The sequence below is a fragment of the Armigeres subalbatus genome, unplaced genomic scaffold (genome assembly GCF_024139115.2).
Source record: "Armigeres subalbatus isolate Guangzhou_Male unplaced genomic scaffold, GZ_Asu_2 Contig1644, whole genome shotgun sequence".
In the NCBI taxonomy this organism is placed as follows: domain Eukaryota; kingdom Metazoa; phylum Arthropoda; class Insecta; order Diptera; family Culicidae; genus Armigeres; species Armigeres subalbatus.
The window spans coordinates 217076-235532 of NW_026942444.1; the positions used below are offsets into that span (position 1 = coordinate 217076).

Genomic DNA, 18457 nt, shown 5'->3' on the forward strand with positions numbered 1-18457 from the left:
TATTGATTTAGTTTTCATGTATTAAAAGTGTCACTCAATCAATCAGATTCGATTTTCATGGAAACCACCCACTTGGCCCTGGCCAGCATAAAACTCCCTCCCAAGCTGTCTGGCGTTGTCAACGATCATACCATGTTGAAAACACCAGTTCTCGTCCGATCACTGAAGTTAAGCAACATCGGGCGCGATTAGTACTTAGATGGGTGACCGCTTGGGAACGTCGCGTGTCGTTGGCCTTTTTGTCTTTTTTATGCTTTTTAACGATGGAATCGAACTTGGGACAGAATTTTGAATCAATCATAAAATGTGATAAATTTGCGAAAATCGCCTCCAAGTTATGTTTTTTGTTGATGAAACATTGTTTTATTTGGCAGTTTTATTGAATCTGGAAGATGGATTCGAACTCAGAACGCTGTATTGATTTAGTTTTCATGTATTAAAAGTGTCACTCAATCAATCAGATTCGATTTTCATGGAAACCACCCACTTGGCCCTGGCCAGCATAAAACTCCCTCCCAAGCTGTCTGGCGTTGTCAACGATCATACCATGTTGAAAACACCAGTTCTCGTCCGATCACTGAAGTTAAGCAACATCGGGCGCGATTAGTACTTAGATGGGTGACCGCTTGGGAACGTCGCGTGTCGTTGGCCTTTTTTGTCTTTTTTTATGCTTTTTAACGATGGAATCGAACTTGGGACAGAATTTTGAATCAATCATAAAATGTGGTAATTTTGCGAAAATCGCCTCCAAGTTATGTTTTCTTTAGAAGAAACATTGTTTTATTTAGCATTTTTTTTACTATTTTATGCTTTTTAACGATGGAATCGAACTTGGGACAGAATTTTGAATCAATCATAAAATGTGATAAATTTGCGAAAATCGCCTCTAAGTTATGTTTTTTTGTGGATGAAACATTGTTTTATTTAGCATTTTTTTTTACTTTTTTATTCTTTTTAACGATGGAATCGAACTTGGGACAGAATTTTGAATCAATCATAAAATATGATAAATTTGCGAAAAACACCTCCAATTTATGTTTTTGTGGATGAAACATTGTTCTATTTGGCATTTTATTGAATCTGAAAGATGGATTCGAACTCAGAACGCTGTATTGATTTAGTTTTCATGTATTAAAAGTGTCACTCAATCAATCAGATTCGATTTTCATGGAAACCACCCACTTGGCCCTGGCCAGCATAAAACTCCCTCCCAAGCTGTCTGGCGTTGTCAACGATCATACCATGTTGAAAACACCAGTTCTCGTCCGATCACTGAAGTTAAGCAACATCGGGCGCGATTAGTACTTAGATGGGTGACCGCTTGGGAACGTCGCGTGTCGTTGGCCTTTTTGTCTTTTTTATGCTTTTTAACGATGGAATCGAACTTGGGACAGAATTTTGAATCAATCATAAAATGTGATAAATTTGCGAAAATCGCCTCCAAGTTATGTTTTTTGTGGATGAAACATTGTTTTATTTGGCATTTTTATTTACTTTTTTATGCTTTTTAACGATGGAATCGAACTTGGGACAGAATTTTGAATCAATCATAAAATGTGATAAATTTGCGAAAATCGCCTCTGAGTTAGTTTTTTTGTCGATGAAACATTGTTTTATTTGGCGTTTTTATTGAATCTGGAAGATAGATTCGAACTCAGAACGCTGTTTTGATTTAGTTTTCATGTATAAAAAGTGTCACTCAATCAATCAGATTCGATTTTCATGGAAACCACCCACTTGGCCCTGGCCAGCATAAAACTCAACGATCATACCATGTTGAAAACACCAGTTCTCGTCCGATCACTGAAGTTAAGCAACATCGGGCGCGATTAGTACTTAGATGGGTGACCGCTTGGGAACGTCGCGTGTCGTTGGCCTTTTTGTTTTTTTATGCTTTTTAACGATGGAACCGAACTTGGGACAGAATTTTGAATCAATCATAAAATGTGAAAAATTTGCGAAAATCGAAGAAACTTGAAGAAAGTTTTTTTCTAGTTGGTTTTTTAGCTGAAACTGGAGATGAATTCAAATAGCCTTCTATAAGTTGCACTTACTGAATTAAGATTATATAATCCTTTAGATCAAAAGGTAGATTTTTTGTGCCATCGTAGGACAATACTGTTTTTAGCGATAGTATCGAAGGAATTAGTTTTTTTTGTTTGGGTGGGGTCTGTATTACATTACAACCGAATCATAGAATGGCCGTAAATGGCCAGAGTAGTGTTGTCCAAGTTCCTTCTGCTTCTCTGGTTATATAAAATGGGTTAGGTTTAAAAGGTATTCAAACATATTTTACATTTTTATTTGGAGTGAGTCAATTGGAGGTACAGATATAATACTTATGACCTAATATCAATTTTCTTATTTTAGACAAGCATCATTGCTGTCTTTATTTGCTATGAGTAGCAAGATTACAACGGTTTTATATGAGAAATTGAGTACACTTCATTGGGTAGTGCATCTGTAAGGTGTATTCAAATTGGTGGCTATTGTGCTAAGCCAAAATACTTCCTAGGTTTGTTATACACATCAACATCAACGTCAATCACAACGACCCTGTGCATGACGTCTAACGTCGTGTCATAAAGCGTCTTGCTACAAAGTGCTCAATTTGTACTGCATTTCAACAACAATAAATCACACCTCAATCAGTCGGTTGTTAGCGAATGGACTTATGGTAGCGAACAACTGTTACGTTGTGCTTCTAACTACATGCTTTTTGTGCTAATCTTAATCCCCATAAATAATACAATGTTGTTTGTCGTCTCCCGTAATACCGAAACCGAGGAAAAGTCAACGACAAGAAAACGATTCGGAAAATTTGCATATAATAAAGTTTATGACGTGCGAAGGTAGATCTTATTCGATCTATCAATCCACAGCTTGCAAAGGTCAGAGCAATAAAAAGCAGTTCTATCGTTGCCATTGTAATGCGAAACGAGATAACCTTTATCAAACATTCTACTAGCAAGCGGCTGGCACCGCCCTCTGTCCATCGGCGCCTCGATCAGGAGCAGAGCATTAAGCTGATGGTTCTGGTTACCACCCTATCTTCTGATCAACACCGATAGTAATCGCTTGGAATTAGCGTAAGAATCATTAGCGGCAGAGCGAAATAGAAACTCGCACAAAAAACTTTTCAATTGTTGTCCAAGCCCGGCTGCATTGGAGATAAGTAAAAAAAGTTGAACAGCATGTTTTATTTTAAAACATCCGTTGCGGACAAAAAAGGCAATTGGTTCCATCCAGGATCGAACTGGAGACCTTCTGCGTGTAAAGCAGACGTGATAACCGCTACACTATGGAACCCGATGCTTTGTTCGATGGCTGGGAGTACGTCATCAGCGCCGCTATCGGTTTTGTATTGGAATAAGGTAAAGGATAAAAATAGCAGCCCAACGCAACGTTTGCTTTGAATGCGCATGCGCGTTGCTTTACTTATAAATAGATGTGATGCTTCCAGTTCATTTGTAGTTGTGAACTTCTAAATATAAAAACGAAAGCGAGGCGAGCGGAGTAAAAATAGATGTACACACCACCAGTGCTGATTTCATTGACTTGGGGTGTGCGTCAGGTAGTCTACTGGCAGGCGATGTTGCTGATGTTTTTAACTTCTTCACTTATTCGCTATAGGTGTGCATACGTAAGCCGTTAGGCAGTCGAAATAAGAATAAAGCGGCTTGTGTCCGTTTGAATCGTTAAATATAGGTAATCTATCTATCTTCTTCTATCTATATAATAAAAATGAAATGGTCTGTGTTCGTATCCGCATAACTCGAAAACGGCTGAATGGATTATCTTCATTTCTTCAGCGGAAACGTTCGTTATAGTTTCCGTTATAGGTTTATATGATATTTCCTTATTCGAAAATCACGAATTAAGTTTAGAAAATCATCAAAAACTTAAATTTAGATTCGTATGGAAATTTCCCATGGGGCAGTTCACAACGCGCATTTTCGCCTACTACGCAGAACAACGTCTGCCGGGTCGACTAGTATGTATATTAGGGTTTCGATTACTAATTATTGGAGCGATTAATCAACATGCGGTTTTCGTTGGGTGAAAGCTCTTGAGTATTCCTTTTAGCTATATAGGTTTTCTTTTAACCTGCGCTTAATGGGGAAGCGTCATTATCGGTATAATGAAAAAATAAATTTCCCCATACTAATTTGCATGCAAACTTGAAACGGCTTGTGCTAAATCAGTTTCAATCCAAATGAGCTCAAATTTTCAGAGGACACTTAGAACTTGATGAAGCATCAGATAAGCGCTTTGGAGCAAAATCGAATTTTTGAACCACTCTAATGTATATATGATTCATATTAGCAGTAGAGCAGCAGTTGTATTCTCACACTAGGCGAATAAAATTTACTACAAAGTTGTTTATCAGCAATTAATCGAATAGTTTTTGATATCATTTTCTCTATATGGAAACATTTTCCAATGTCTAATATCCATTTCCACACTAAGCTGCGAGGCGGCTCTGTCCCAGTGTGGGGATGTAATGCCAATAAGAAGAAGAAGAAGAAGAATATCCATTTTAGTAAACAATTGGACTGCTTTTGACCTTTTTTGTACTCTAAGTAAAGGTAAATTCAATACGAAGTTAATTCAAAGTTTAATTAAATTCGAAACCAAACCCAATTCCAGTCCAAACCAATTCCAACCCAAAACCATTCCGAATAAAATTATAAATAAAATAAACTCCAGATTCATTCCATATCAAACCCAAATCCAATACAAACCTAATCCACGTTCATTGAAAATCCACTAAAAGAAATCCAAACCTAATTTTCAAATTCAATCCAAAGCCAATCCAAATACAATGAAATCCATTCCAAATCCAATTCTAATCCATTCCAAATCCAATCCGAAGCCAATTTTAATCTATGCCAAATCCACTCAAGTTCTATTTAAAAACCATTCTAAATACAATCGAAACCTAATCCAAATCCTTTTTAAATTCAATCCAAATGCAATGCAATTTTTTCTAAATCCAATCCAAATCCAATTCATTTCAAATCTAATACAAACATAATCCAAAATTGAATCCGAATCCGTTCCAAATCCAATCCAAACCTAATGCAAGTTCAATCCAAATCCATTTTAAATCCAATTCTAATCCATTTCAAGTTAAAAGTGTATCCTCAAACCGAACAAAAAATCACCTCGGTCCAAAAACTTCTAGTCGCACCATGCTGCCAATTTTTTTTTTCAATATTTCAATTTGTTTCGATCTTTGAACCAGAATGAAGAATATTCCGAACTATCGGTTTTCCATCTATAAAGACAGCATAACTCTAAAACTAACTAACTAACTAAGGCACCTGGTTGAAACGATTTGGATTGGAAGAGTGGAACTTCCTATTGTTAACATCTCGTGGATAAAGGGCGGGCTCTTCTCCCCATCTATTGGGTCAATATAGGAAACGAGGGCTAGGTTATATTATTGTATGTACTAACTTTCTTCTGAAAAGAGATTCTCTAGTCATCCAGTGGATTCGCATAAGTGTCTCTGCTTATGGAACCACCCCACCCTACTTTGGCCCTTCATACAGGAGTTTGATGAAGTACAAACAATAATATAATCATGATCAAATTGTTTGTCAGATATGGCCAGTGCTATCGGCAGGTGCCTTGCTATAATAGATGGTAGTATCATCATCATCATCTTGTACTCTAAGTAAAGGCTTATCATAAAAGGGTCAGAGACCCATATCCATAGTGTTATATACCAATTGATTCAGTTCGACTATAATTGTGTGCAAAAAGTTTCGTTCATTTTTTAGCACTTATCTGCTCGCAGTAAGTTGCATTCGACAGTGAAATAAATGTGGCATTGTTTCTTATTGAAAGCTGGTAGTAAATTTATCGTATCAAACAATAAATAAATAAAATTTTAATTAGTGGCGTTTACTGTTCCTACGAGGGGCCTACGATGAGAGAGACATTATTTTCTGTATATGATTATTGATATTAGAAATTCATACACATAACGCTGGGTAGACACCTTCACGTGGTGTGTTACGAGGTAAGATCTACCACGGTCACATTGCCAGCTACAGGCAAATCCTGACCCAACGAATACCTTCCCAATATCCAACACCGTGGTACTTATGAGGGTGTCGCTGAGTCGAGAGTCTCTCTTTAAGTATCACATCAACATTTCGTTCCCCTCCCCTAGTTGTGGTACAGATGGGCGTAGTCCGGAGTAGTAATCCTAACGCTTTTGTAATTTTTGTTATAGATTGAAATCAAGGACTACACCTACCTTGATTTCAAAAAGCAATCTAGACAGAAATTTCAAAAGAAACATGAGTTTTACTTCACTTTAATTTTTTTCATGTATTCAAATACAAGAATATTTTCTTACGCCGCCAAGCCACCGCCGCTGGCTGAAAATGACCTACAAAACTTCAATCGGCGCACAGGTCTAGATTGATTATCAAGTTGAATCTTGAATGGAAATTTCGAACAAACTTCTAAGAGAGGTTCCCAAACTTTTGGATATGCGACCCTCCTAGCAGAATCCCATATTGCTTGCGACCCACCAGGTACCAAATGCATTGATTTTGTGAAATTAGATAGAAATGAGTTCGCGTTAGATTGAACAAATTATAATAAATTGCTTTATGATGGGATATCATTGTATTTGTCGAAAATTCGTCGAAAATTTTTTGGATTGGATTTGGATGGAATTTTAATTGAATTTGGGTTGGATTTGGATTGGATTTGAAATTTATTCAGATTGATTTTGAATTGGATTTCGATTTGATTAGCATTGGATTTAGATTGGATTTGAATTAGATTTGGATTGGATTTTAAATAGCTTAGGATTGGTTTTGGAATGGGTTCGGGGCTTACATTTGGATTGTATAGGACTTCTTTCTACTTGCCCAAATATCGTATAACAAAAAAAAGGTTGTTGACCTCGTCAGGTTTGTTGTTCTTCAATCATCCAATCATTAGTCAGATCCTAATTCAAATTATAAAATAAATTTGTGGGACAAAATAGTAACAAAATTATGAATTAAGATTTGTCTTTCGCGACCCTCCACTGAACAGCCCACGACCCCCCTGGGAGTCGCGACCCACAGTTTGGGAACCTAAGGTATCCCGGAAAGAGCCTTTGAAAAAAAAAACTGCTGTTCCAGGATAAACTTCGTCGGGAATTCCAGCAAGACGTCTTAGAAGAATCTTAGAGGCAACTCCTAATTGAAACTCTGGAATCCAGGGAAGAATTTTGAAGGAACTTCTGGGAATAGAACATACTATTATGTCAAATAAATAAGTAACTGAAAAAATGTCGAGGTATGTATGTAATGACTTTTGAGTGACTAGACTCAAAATAGTGACCAAGCCACTAAAAAGTGACTCGCTACCAGGCCTAGAGTTTTAGAAGGATCTCTTGAACGCATGTTTGATTTTTTTGGCGTGATTTAAGCAAAAATTTCGAATTTGAGGACCGTCACGAAATTATGTAAGATTTTAAACGTTCATAGCGCCTCATCTATTGGAATGAATGTGACAGTTTTATTTATTTTATTGAAACTTATGACTGTCAACATTAAACTATTGAAAATTTGCATGAATCGCTGAAAAGCAGTTAATCGTTAAAAAGTAGGCAATTAACTTTGAAAGCATTAATCGCATTAAATCGAATCTCGAGAACTCGAGAACGACATCATCACCACCGAGAAATAAATTTGAGTTTTTAGGTGAATATAGTAATATAACAATTTTATCATTATTATATTTATGAATTTTGGGATGATAAAATAGGAATTTTTTTTAAAATTTTGTATTTGTTTCACAAATATGAATCAGTTTATTCCTTGGAAAAGCAAAATACGTGAACAGAACCCATAATTTTTTGGCCAAAAGGCTTACTATATTCAGAAATGATTCATAATAATAAACCACAGGCGATGAAAGTTATTTTATGAAAATTATTTATTGTTGTTTGCGTTATTATTTACAAAAATAAAAAGAACAACAGTTACTTAGTTACTAAATTTTTCCAATTTTTTTGGGGTGACAAAATTGGATCAAAAAGTGATAAAATCGGGACGCGTTAAAATAGTGTGATAAATCGGGGGCAGATAAAATCGGGGAGTGACAAAATCAGTTCGATACTGTATTTGGAATACCGTAGCCAACAATTTTCATATTTTGAGTTATGCCAGTTTTGTTCAAAACCAGTGACCAGTTTTACGGAGTTTACGTTGGGTGGTTGTGTCTTGTAGTCTTGTACATAACTCTTCTGATTTTTTAAATTCAATAGTGAGCCCATTAGCCCCGCCCTTTTTTAATCGTTATGAGTGCAAATTTGATGTGCACTCATTTCGAATAACAAAGGGGCGGAGCTACTACTTCATTAGGTACGAGAAAGCAGCTTTCCCGCGCTTGAGAGCCGAATTAGTGTCAAATGACATTAATGTCATGGCATTCCGTGACATTTATTAAATTTCGCTCTCATGGCTCACCCTTTGTTTTTAGGACAATGATCGGTTTGACAAAGTTCTACGATACGTTAAGCATTGCATGTTAATAACAAAATCCGAATTGTAAGTTACTTCTGGAAAAAGTTATTAGCGAATTAGTAATACATTTTGACATGACATTTTTTGCCTTTCTCGTACAACAAAGTTGTACCGAGAAGGCTATCATTTCACTCCGAAAACGAACTTTTTATAGAGGACTCGTAGACCCATAGTGTTATATACCAATCGACTCAGTTCGACGAACTGAGCAAATGTCTGTCTGTCCGTGTGTGTGTCCGTGTGTGTGTGTGTGCGTATGTGTGTGCACACTGAAACATTAGACAACTTTTCTAGTACTAAACCTTATTCAATTTTACCGCAGCAAGTTGCATTCGATGGAGAATGTTTTCTTTTTGTTCACTATTGAATTTCAAAACGGTTGAACTTCGCAAAAAATAGTAAATATTCAAATAGTTATAACATATGATTATTTCGGAATGAAATGCTCTCGGATGAAAAGGTTATGTTCTCCCAAGACGCACAATTCGAAACTGACAGCATTCAGTTTTATAACAAGTTCAGGCTCAGCATCATGATGTCACATGAAAAGGCCTTTTCCATCGTACACGGAAGAATAAGTAGCTACACAGAAAAACATAAACCCATAATGAGATATAAAATACCCATTTTAAAGTTTTATACACGGTAAAATTGGAATACTAATTTTCGGAGTAATACTTTTAAATCAATTTAGAGAATATTGCTCATATCTAAAAAATGCGATCCTTAATAATATTTATTATTACCGAGGGGTATTTTTCACGTTTTTGAAAATGTATACTTGACATTTTGACAAATGCATAAAAAGTAGCCTTTTACGAGGGAAGACATTTCCAGTCTAGTGTCATTGCCAAAATGGGATTTCACAATTGTTCTTAATTTAATGGACTTAAAATGTCTAATGTTCACTCAGATTTCCCCTGAATTTTCCGAAGCATTTTTCATTTACACTAATAGAAATCCACACATTTTTATTGGCAAAAATCTAAAGAAATTTACAACTAAATTTGATGTGTGCGTTAATAACCACCCGCTATTGGAAAATCCACATAAAGGTTATTAGTTAACAAGGTTTATGAGTTCTTCTTCTTCTTCTTATTGGCATTACATCCCCACACTGGGACAGAGCCGCCTCGCAGCTTAGTGTTCATTAAGCACTTCCACAGTTATTAACTGCGAGGTTTCTAAGCCAAATTACCATTTTTGCATTCGTATATCATGAGGCTAACATGATGATACTTTTATGCCCAGGGAAGTCGAGGCAATTTCCAATCCGAAAATTGCCTAGACTGGCACCGGGAATCGAACCCAGCCACCCTCAGCATGGTCTTGCTTTGTAGCCGCGCGTCTTACCGCACGGCTAAGGAGGGCCCCTGAAGGTTTATGAGTGTTTCCACATATATGCTATGCAAACTCATATAGCCGTTATGTGGGAAATGCTATAGTCAAAATTTATGTGTGCTAGGGTCTGTTCACAAATTACGTAACGCTTTTGGAGGTAGGGGGAGGTCCAACTTGCGTTATACTTTGTTACACTAAAAGGTGGGGGAGGGGGTGGGTACTACCAAATGTTACGCATAACGCGAATAAAAATCTATTTGAATGTTTTGCCTTTCTCGTACAACAAAGTTGTACCAGAAAGGCTTTCATTTCACTCCCAAAACGTACTTTTTATAGAGCGCTTGTAGACCCATAGTATTATATACCATTCGATTCAGCTCGACAAACTGAGCAAATGTCTGTCTGTCCGTGTGTGTGTGTGCGTATGTGTGTGCACATTGAAACATTAGACATTTTTTCTAGTACTAAACCTGAATCGATTTTGCTACAACAAGTTGCATTCGATGGGGAATGTTTTTTTCTTGTTCGCTATTGAATTTCATAATGATGGCACGTCTCAAAAAATAGTAAATATTCAAAGAGTTATGAGACATCATTATTTCGTAACAAATAAGCTATCGATTTTCTAGGTTACGTTCTCCCAAGACACAATTTATTCGAAACCGGCACACTGACAGCATAGAATACACAACTTAGGGGTCGTACACTTATTACGTAAGCATTTTTTCTGGGTTTTTCGACACCCCCTCCCCCCATGTAAGATTTTTTTCATACAACAGAATTTTTATTTATATGGAGCGTAAGATATTGACCGACCCCCCCTCCCCCCATAAGTGCTTACGTAATATGTGTACGGCCCCTTACACGGAAGAAAAAACTTCACAAAGAAACATAGAAACCCATTAATGAGTTAAAAAGTACCTATTTTAAGATTTAATGTATACACTGAAAATTCTCGTTTATTTTTTCAAAATGACCTACACGCTTAGTTCAGTTCACCCAAATATGGGTGAAGAGTACCTATAATCACCAAAAAGTGCACATACGTATTTATGGGTGAAATGCCCTTTACCGATTTATGAGTAAATCATAATTTACCTATATTTGGGTGATTTATAGAACAAAAATTCCCAGGTTAATTTTACCTATATTTGAGTAAATATTCAAGCTTTTTGCCTTTCTCGTACAACTAAGTTGTACCAGAAGGCTATAATTTCACTCCAAAAACGAATTTTTGATAGAAAACTCGTAGAACCATAATTCATATACCATTCGACTCAGCTCGACAAACTGAGCAAATGTCTGTCTGTGTGTGTGTGTGTGTGTGTGTGTGTGTGTGTGTGTGTGTGTGTGTGTGTGTGTGTGTGTGTGTGTGTGTGTGTGTGTGTGTGTGTGTGTGTGTGTGTGTGTGTGTGTGTGTGTATGTGTGTAGCACATTTTCTTTTTTAATGTTAAACATTTTTCATATAGATGCACTTAACCGATTCGAGTGGAAGAAGTACCATTCGATAGCAAATCTTTCCTAGTTTGACACTATTGATTTTGTTTTCACTTTTACCTGTAAAATTTTGATATATTTTCAAAAAACTTCAAATAAAACCCATAAAATAATATTACCTTCACTGCCAAAAAAAATCTATATAAGATATATGTGTCGCCGTTATAAATTTTTGCAATAGCTTCACCCTAATATAATCGATATAGAACCACACATAAATTAAATAATTGCTAACTCGAGACCACACATAAAGTTTATTTGGATATATATTTTATTAGTAGCTCGTATGGAGAATGGTTATGTGTGCGCTGATATACATCATAAGTTAAATCTATGGATTTTTGCCAATAAATATGTGTGGATTTTTAGTAGTGTTGGGTGTCCTGCTTATGTTTTCAATCTCAAGTTTCCATTTCAATCTCAATCTTGAGTTTCCAATCCCAAGACACAAATAGAAATTGACAAACTGACAGCATGAAATTCGCAGCAAAATATTGAAAATGTGTGCGTAAGAGAATGCTGAACCATAGATAATAAACGATGACATATGTTTTTGTTTTGCTTATGTTTCGTTTCATGAAATCTTAGATTTTGATATTGAGATCCAAGTGAAGAAAATTGAATATTAAATTGCTACGTAAGTTTCTTGGTAATATGCTGCTGCTGGTTTGCTGTAAAAGGAGAAGCTGAAGTCTTGTATGTTGGATGCAAGTAGCTTGAGCGTTCGTCATCGAATCTGGAGTAATCTCCGAATCATGCATTTTGGAGTGTGGATTTTATATTGTAAACAACAGCCTAAGCGAAGTATGCAAACTCAGTCATGCTGTGTGATATCTCCACGTCGTCAACAATACATTCTGCTATCTTCTTAAATTTATCCGATGATCCAAATCTTACTCGGTACGCTAAATGTCTTGATTCTGAAAAGTATGTTTAGGAATTTTAAAATTTATTCAAGAAATCCTGCAAGAATACTATGCATACATACCAGGAATTCGTGAACTCATTTACAAGGATTTCAATATAAGAAATTTCATCAACAATTTCTCCTTGAATTCCATCGAGTATTGTTACAGGAAAACCATTATGAACTCCATTGATAGTTTCTCCCAAAAACGCAATCATGATTTTTCACAGGCATTTAATAGAAACCTTCAGGAATTTTATTTTTAATTCCTCCCAGAATTTTATCGTCAATTGCTCTAGAAACTCTACCTTGTATTCTTTCAGGAATTGATTTACAAATTCCATGCAATTAAAGTTTTTTTTCGCTCCGCGAAATTTATTAACAGCTTCTTCAGAAATTTCATTGGGAGTTCTAGCAATTTAATTGCATCTTCATTAGGAATTTCATCGCAAATTCCATCGGGCACTCCTTCAGCTAATTCATTGGGGGATCTTCCAACCAATGAATCCGGAATTCTACAGACAGCTTCTCTATTAATTTCAACAAGAACTTTTTCAAGAATTCCATCAGAATATTTTCCCGAAAATACATTTCAAAACTCGCCTTGGAACTCTGGGAAATAATTCATTGATTACTTTTAGGTATTTCATTAGTATTTTTTTTCCACTTTTTCAAAGGAATTCCAACAATGTCTACAAGATTTCCAATAATCCGGTCTAAAATTTCAACAATTCCAGCAATTCTCATTATTCTTAGAAATTAAAAAAAATCAAATATTTCCGAAATTTCCTTCAAATCCTTTTTTATTATTATTTTACTATCACTTAATATAATAGATTATACATTATTGGTTGAATACCAAAACTGAACTTATGGACCATCATAATTGTGTTGACCATTTGGATAACTTAGTAGGCATCATTCAATGATTGCAAGCTAATAGGTAGGTTATATATCTTATCCGACCTATCGTTACATTACTTGAACAATAGCGCGGCCAAGCGAGCAACAAAAATGTGTTGACCATTTTTTTTATTTAAAAATTTAGTATAAAACAAGACAATATGTATTCAAAAACTTAGACCGTACACTAACTACATAAGGGCTTAAGGGACAAGAGGGGATTACCTATTTTCTTATATTAATGACACACTGGTGGTTTTCGTACCATGGTACAAATTATAGCACTATAGTGTATCATTTTGTACCATGCTGGTATAACAAGGAAAACCATGGTACAACATGTACTAGGGTATATAACCGTGGTGTACCATGGTCCCTCCCAAGTAACATTTTTAGTTTTATAACACTCTTCAAGACCATTATTTACTCTATGACAGTGCCTTAAAACCATTATAAAACCAAAATGTTACTTGGGCTGTACCACAAGTCTATAGATATATCTTACGCTTCATATAAATGATTTGAATGGTAAAAATGTTCTAGGAGGGGGGATAGAACAACTAAAAAACCTTACGTAATATGTATACGGCCTCTTACAGTTTTCAAAGTATCCAACCTAATAATAATGGGCTGCTCACAAATAACGTAAAGCAAAATTGTACAATTTTAGACCCCCTTACTTCCAGTCGAAACACTTTTTGTATGAATGATTCAAATTATTTGTACGAATCGTAATGCTCCAACTAACACCCTTCCTCCCTCCTTTGCGTTGCGTATCATGTAAGCAGCCTCTAAGTTCCAGATATTGAATTGACCTATGTTTTGAGCATCCGAACAACAAATCAAACAGATTTGAAAATATCCAACTCAATCCTAAGATTAACAAATATTATAACAAAATTCTTTCGGGTAGGAAACATTCTCGACTCCCTGGGGATAGTGTATCCATTGTATTTGCCGCACAAGATACATACTCATGCAATAGTGCGTTTTCTTCGTTGAGGCGAGAAACCATTGTTTGACCACCCGAACAACTTTGTACGGGTCGGCAACTTCTACAGTATTACAGATTTGAAAATATCGTATCGAATACCAAATAACTCCCAAATTATAATGCCTTAACATGTTCACACAAGGTACATGATGCAACGTACTATTTTTGCATATTTGTTCTTTCATAAAAGAATTAATCGGATAATTCACATTTCAGAGGCCAACTACGTTGAGTAAATTTATTAATACTAAATCTCTAACTTATCATAGATAGCTTGGGTGGTCTCCTTTATACAGGAGCAACGCAGTCCGTTACCGAAATTCTGAAAAAATCCTTCTTGCTGCCATGTAATCCGTTGGCAATTTCCCAGCATATCCGCACAGCGGTAATAGCTAAAAATACAGAATTATTGCGAATTATGCAGTTGAAATGTGTTTAGAAAGTATTTATTAAAACAAATCACTTTTTCAAACACAGTATGTAATACACAGAAAATAAGCAAAGAAAACTTACATTTCGTTAAACCATAACTTCCGTTCTAGTGGCTTTTTCTCCGTCATCGCTTGTAAGACGCCTACTTTCCACATCAGCGCCGAAGCTATCGTGTTTGGTTTAGAGTCGTTGGCAATTACGTTTCCCGAGCACAAATCATCCTTTCCTCGGAAGTTTCTCCTCGCATTCGCCTTCGGTCGAATTTGGTTCTCCTTTCGAATGGCCTTTTGCGAAAGATGATGTGTAATTTCCATTACCTGCGATATTTCTCGAACTGGTGCCTTTAAATTTCCATAAAGGTCTTGGAAGTGACCACACTTGGTTGCTTCTCAGTTTACAGGAGCGAAAAAACAAAGAACCGACCGACTTGGAACTATTTAGGTGCAAAAGCAAAGTGTAAACAAAAATACAGCCCAGCACTTATCAGCCTCTGTTTTCTTATTTTCTTTTGTGCGGCAAAATCGCCGCACTAAACTCTGTTGTACGGTAAGTGGTGGTAGCTGGTAAGTGGCTGTGAAAGAACATTGATTTCACATACTGACAGCATCATCATTGACGCAAACCTTCATTTTGATTACGGGCTTGACGGGCTTGCCAAATTCCTACACGGAGATTTTCGTTTACCCATGAATGGGTACTTTTTTGTGCTAACTCTTCCTCTATGCAGACAAATTTACCCATTTTTTTAAGTTCGGCGGCGTAACCCATTAATTAGATATGCCGCCGAACTTCATTCCTCGGGCACTTATCTTTAACAGATTTTCTCGCAACCTATTTGCATTCCTCGTTGCATTCTACGCAGAATCTTGTCCCATTATTTCAATAGAGGTAATAACTATAGAGGACGATTGTCGCTGCGGTTCCCTTTGTTATCGTCCCCAAACATGTTGGGTACCTATCTGTCAAATCGTACTGATTTTTCCTTCGTTGACATTTAGTGCCCTATCCTCGCCGGCAAAAGATGTTTCACCAGTGACGACAGCGACAATCTTCCTCTATAGTTTATTACCTCTATTATTATTTCCCATTGAAAATTGGCTGGTTAGGACTATGGGCTCAGGGGTTATGGGCAAAATACCATTTCTTATAAAAAATTGAATAAAGTATTGTCACTCATTTCAAGCACTTATTCTCTAACCGATGCAACAAGTTGCATTCGATGTGGAAACCTATCTCATTGAACGAGAAAGGCATCATCACCGCTAGGTGGATTAATCTGGGTTTTTACATTTCTTATCACTGCTTCGGAGAGCGGACCCAGCATCGACATCTGTGGTGTTCTTTCGCGTAATTGGCGGTTTGCTGCAAATAATTGTGCGGCGTGTGATGGCGTGTGTAGCAAATAAGCGGAAAATCATTGAGTGGCTGTCGTCGGTGACAGAAGAATTATGCAAGTGCAATTTTCTCACTCATCTCCCTCACTGCTTTGCTAAGATTTAAATTCTATTGACGGTTGCCGATGCTGATGATGACCGCACGATAATGTCCAGCAAAATCGCAAACGCGCGTGGATAAGCAGCTTTAGTAACATCTGTGATGGCCGTCGGCGGTGGTTGAAGAAAAATTTTATGCAGAAAACAGATTGAAATCTGTTTGTTACGAAAATAGTTTACACTGCACATAATTTTAGGGTAATTTTTTTATTATTATTTATTTATTTATAATATTTCAAATCTAACTGACAGATAATGTCTCAATGAATAAAACTTAACCTAACTGGAAGCGATCAGCGGTGCGGAAAAGATTTAGCATCCGTTGACGAAACATGTCCGAGGAAACATGAAAATCAAATAGGTTAAAAAACTTATTTAGTTGATTGCTAATTGAACGAATGGGCTTGTATGAAGCATAGTCCGTGCTTCGTGGGTTCAGGTACAAAAAATCGCGTTGACGGAGTGGCCTCTCAGGACCCGAGCAAAGCTTGAGAGCAAATCGATAACTTGTTTTGATGTTGTGAATCGCCGAATATGATAACAAAATAAGTACACAGTTTGTCAGACCGCATCGTGCTTTCGTGGTGTGCGGTTCTTTTCTCTCTTTGCTACTACCCGAAGCTATTTTAATTTCAACAGTGCTTCTTAGCGCTATTTGTACCCACTGATCCCGTTATGATCTTTGCAAGGACCCGTGCCTTCGTTTTACGTTGGACCCGTTTGTGGAGGTAAAATTCCGACAAGCGGTGGTAATCCTGCAGGGACACCGTTCTGGGAAAAAACCTCTTAGAAGGTCACGTCTTCACGCTCAGAAATGAGTATTAACAAAAACAAGAGGAAGGGGGAATCTCTGAATTCTCCACTTCCTTCAAAGAAACAAGGTTTCAAGACCGTCCAGCCCAATATTCCTTCTAACTCTAACGTTGACATTATTTCTTCTCCTATCGAACTGAGCAATCAGTTTGATTTGATTAATGACGAATTTGAGAAAATCGAATCTACCTCTAGCCCAGGTGATTCGATTCATGCGAAAAAGCAAAGGATTCCGCCAATTGTGGTATCTGTTGCCGAGTTTTCAGGCTTTCGGAATGAAATCTTAGGTAACCTTCAGGGGATCAAGGTTTCATTTCAGATTGCTAGGAAGGGTGACTGCCGCGTTTTGCCGGGATCCTTTGACGATCGCAAACGTTTTCTTTAGTATTTAACTGAGAAGCGCCATAAATGCTTCACATACGACGACAAAACTGAGCGATTGTTCAAAGTCGTCTTGAAAGGTCTCCCCAGTGATGATAAATCACTGGGGAGACCTTTCAAGACGACTTTGAGATTAAAATTGAAATTTCTCAATTACTTGGATTTTCACCAGTTCAAGTAATTAAAATGGAAAAGAAATCTCACTCTGGTACTTCCCAGAGGGGCATTTCTCAAGAATTTTATTTAGTTCATTTTAACAAAAGTGAACTAAATAATATGAAAAGTTTGGAAAAGGCCTGTGTTATGTCCCATGTCCGTGTTACATGTGAACATTTCCGCAGGCCTGGAGGCTGACTATACGTACCATATTTCACGGGATAGTCCAGTTTTTAGACCTTATTGTGCCGTCATAATCTAAAAAATCCTCAATTTGTCCCGTTTTTCATTGATTCTTTCAGAGAGCTCCAAAATATTATTCAAACTAAATCAATATTTTGGGAAGGAATCTAAAACTAAATATAAAGAAAGTGAACGAAGCCCATCAAAAAACTGTGAGATGTTATGTTATTAGTGTTGCTTTTGAGAGAATGCTATTTATGCCTTTATGTATTTTGCACGGATCGACTTTTCATAAGGTTTTTAACAGTTAATGACAACAGAAGATTTTTTCATACAGTTCCATTTCAATGACTTTATCGAAGGTCTGATTGATTCTTTTATTTTTTGATTGAAGTCTTTCTGAATTATTCCTGAATATTTCAAAATCATTCACTGTAAAAATCGAGGATAATAAAAAATTATTTATACATCACCTTAACAAGATCGAGTTTAAGGCAGTTTTAAACCGAAGGATTTCGGTTATCACGTACTTTAAGGCTAGTTAATAGATCAGGAGGTTGTCTGCAAATTTTACGTGTATATGTGTGAGTGGGATTTATGGGATTCCGTTGTAGAAATTTGTAGAAAGATTCAAAATACAGTCCGGCGGAAATCTCCGAGAGGTCGAGCTGTTTTTTGTCATTTTAAATTGTTCAGAATTGAATTTTTTTTTTAATATTCGTCAGTAATGAAATCGTGTAAGAGAAGTTTTAAAAACAAATCAAACCTCCACAACTTTATAAAAATATTTTGAGAAATGCGTATTTTTTTGTG

At 36.5% G+C, this 18457-nt stretch overlaps 1 protein-coding gene and 5 non-coding genes across 6 annotated transcripts; 4 read left to right on the forward strand and 2 right to left on the reverse strand.

Annotated features, from left to right (window-relative positions):
* Positions 1-117: 117 nt before the first annotated feature.
* LOC134203130 (5S ribosomal RNA) lies at positions 118-236 on the forward strand. Its single transcript, XR_009977469.1, has one exon. It is a non-coding gene; the product is annotated as a 5S ribosomal RNA (ribosomal RNA).
* Positions 237-532: 296 nt separating this feature from the next.
* On the forward strand, positions 533-651 carry LOC134203131 (5S ribosomal RNA). Its single transcript, XR_009977470.1, has one exon. It is a non-coding gene; the product is annotated as a 5S ribosomal RNA (ribosomal RNA).
* Positions 652-1227: 576 nt separating this feature from the next.
* LOC134203132 (5S ribosomal RNA) lies at positions 1228-1346 on the forward strand. Its single transcript, XR_009977471.1, has one exon. It is a non-coding gene; the product is annotated as a 5S ribosomal RNA (ribosomal RNA).
* Positions 1347-1758: 412 nt separating this feature from the next.
* On the forward strand, positions 1759-1877 carry LOC134203140 (5S ribosomal RNA). Its single transcript, XR_009977478.1, has one exon. It is a non-coding gene; the product is annotated as a 5S ribosomal RNA (ribosomal RNA).
* Positions 1878-3236: 1359 nt separating this feature from the next.
* On the reverse strand, positions 3237-3309 carry Trnav-uac (transfer RNA valine (anticodon UAC)). Its single transcript has one exon. It is a non-coding gene; the product is annotated as a tRNA-Val (tRNA).
* Positions 3310-14396: 11087 nt separating this feature from the next.
* On the reverse strand, positions 14397-15158 carry LOC134203096 (uncharacterized). Its single transcript, XM_062678071.1, has 2 exons — positions 14700-15158; positions 14397-14578 (listed from the first exon to the last, which is right to left on the reverse strand). Exons 1-2 carry the CDS (start codon positions 14930-14932, stop codon positions 14434-14436), a joined length of 378 nt encoding a protein of 125 aa, XP_062534055.1. The 5' UTR covers positions 14933-15158; the 3' UTR covers positions 14397-14433.
* Positions 15159-18457: the final 3299 nt, after the last annotated feature.

Bases quoted from the DNA above. Each gene is read 5' to 3' on its own strand.
- LOC134203096 (XM_062678071.1), bottom strand. From the start codon at position 14,932: ATGGAAATTACACATCATCTTTCGCAAAAGGCCATTCGAAAGGAGAAC. The intron at 14,579-14,699 runs GTAAGTTTTCTT...CTGTATTTTTAG, and splicing joins AAGTTATGGTTTAACGAAAT to CTATTACCGCTGTGCGGATA.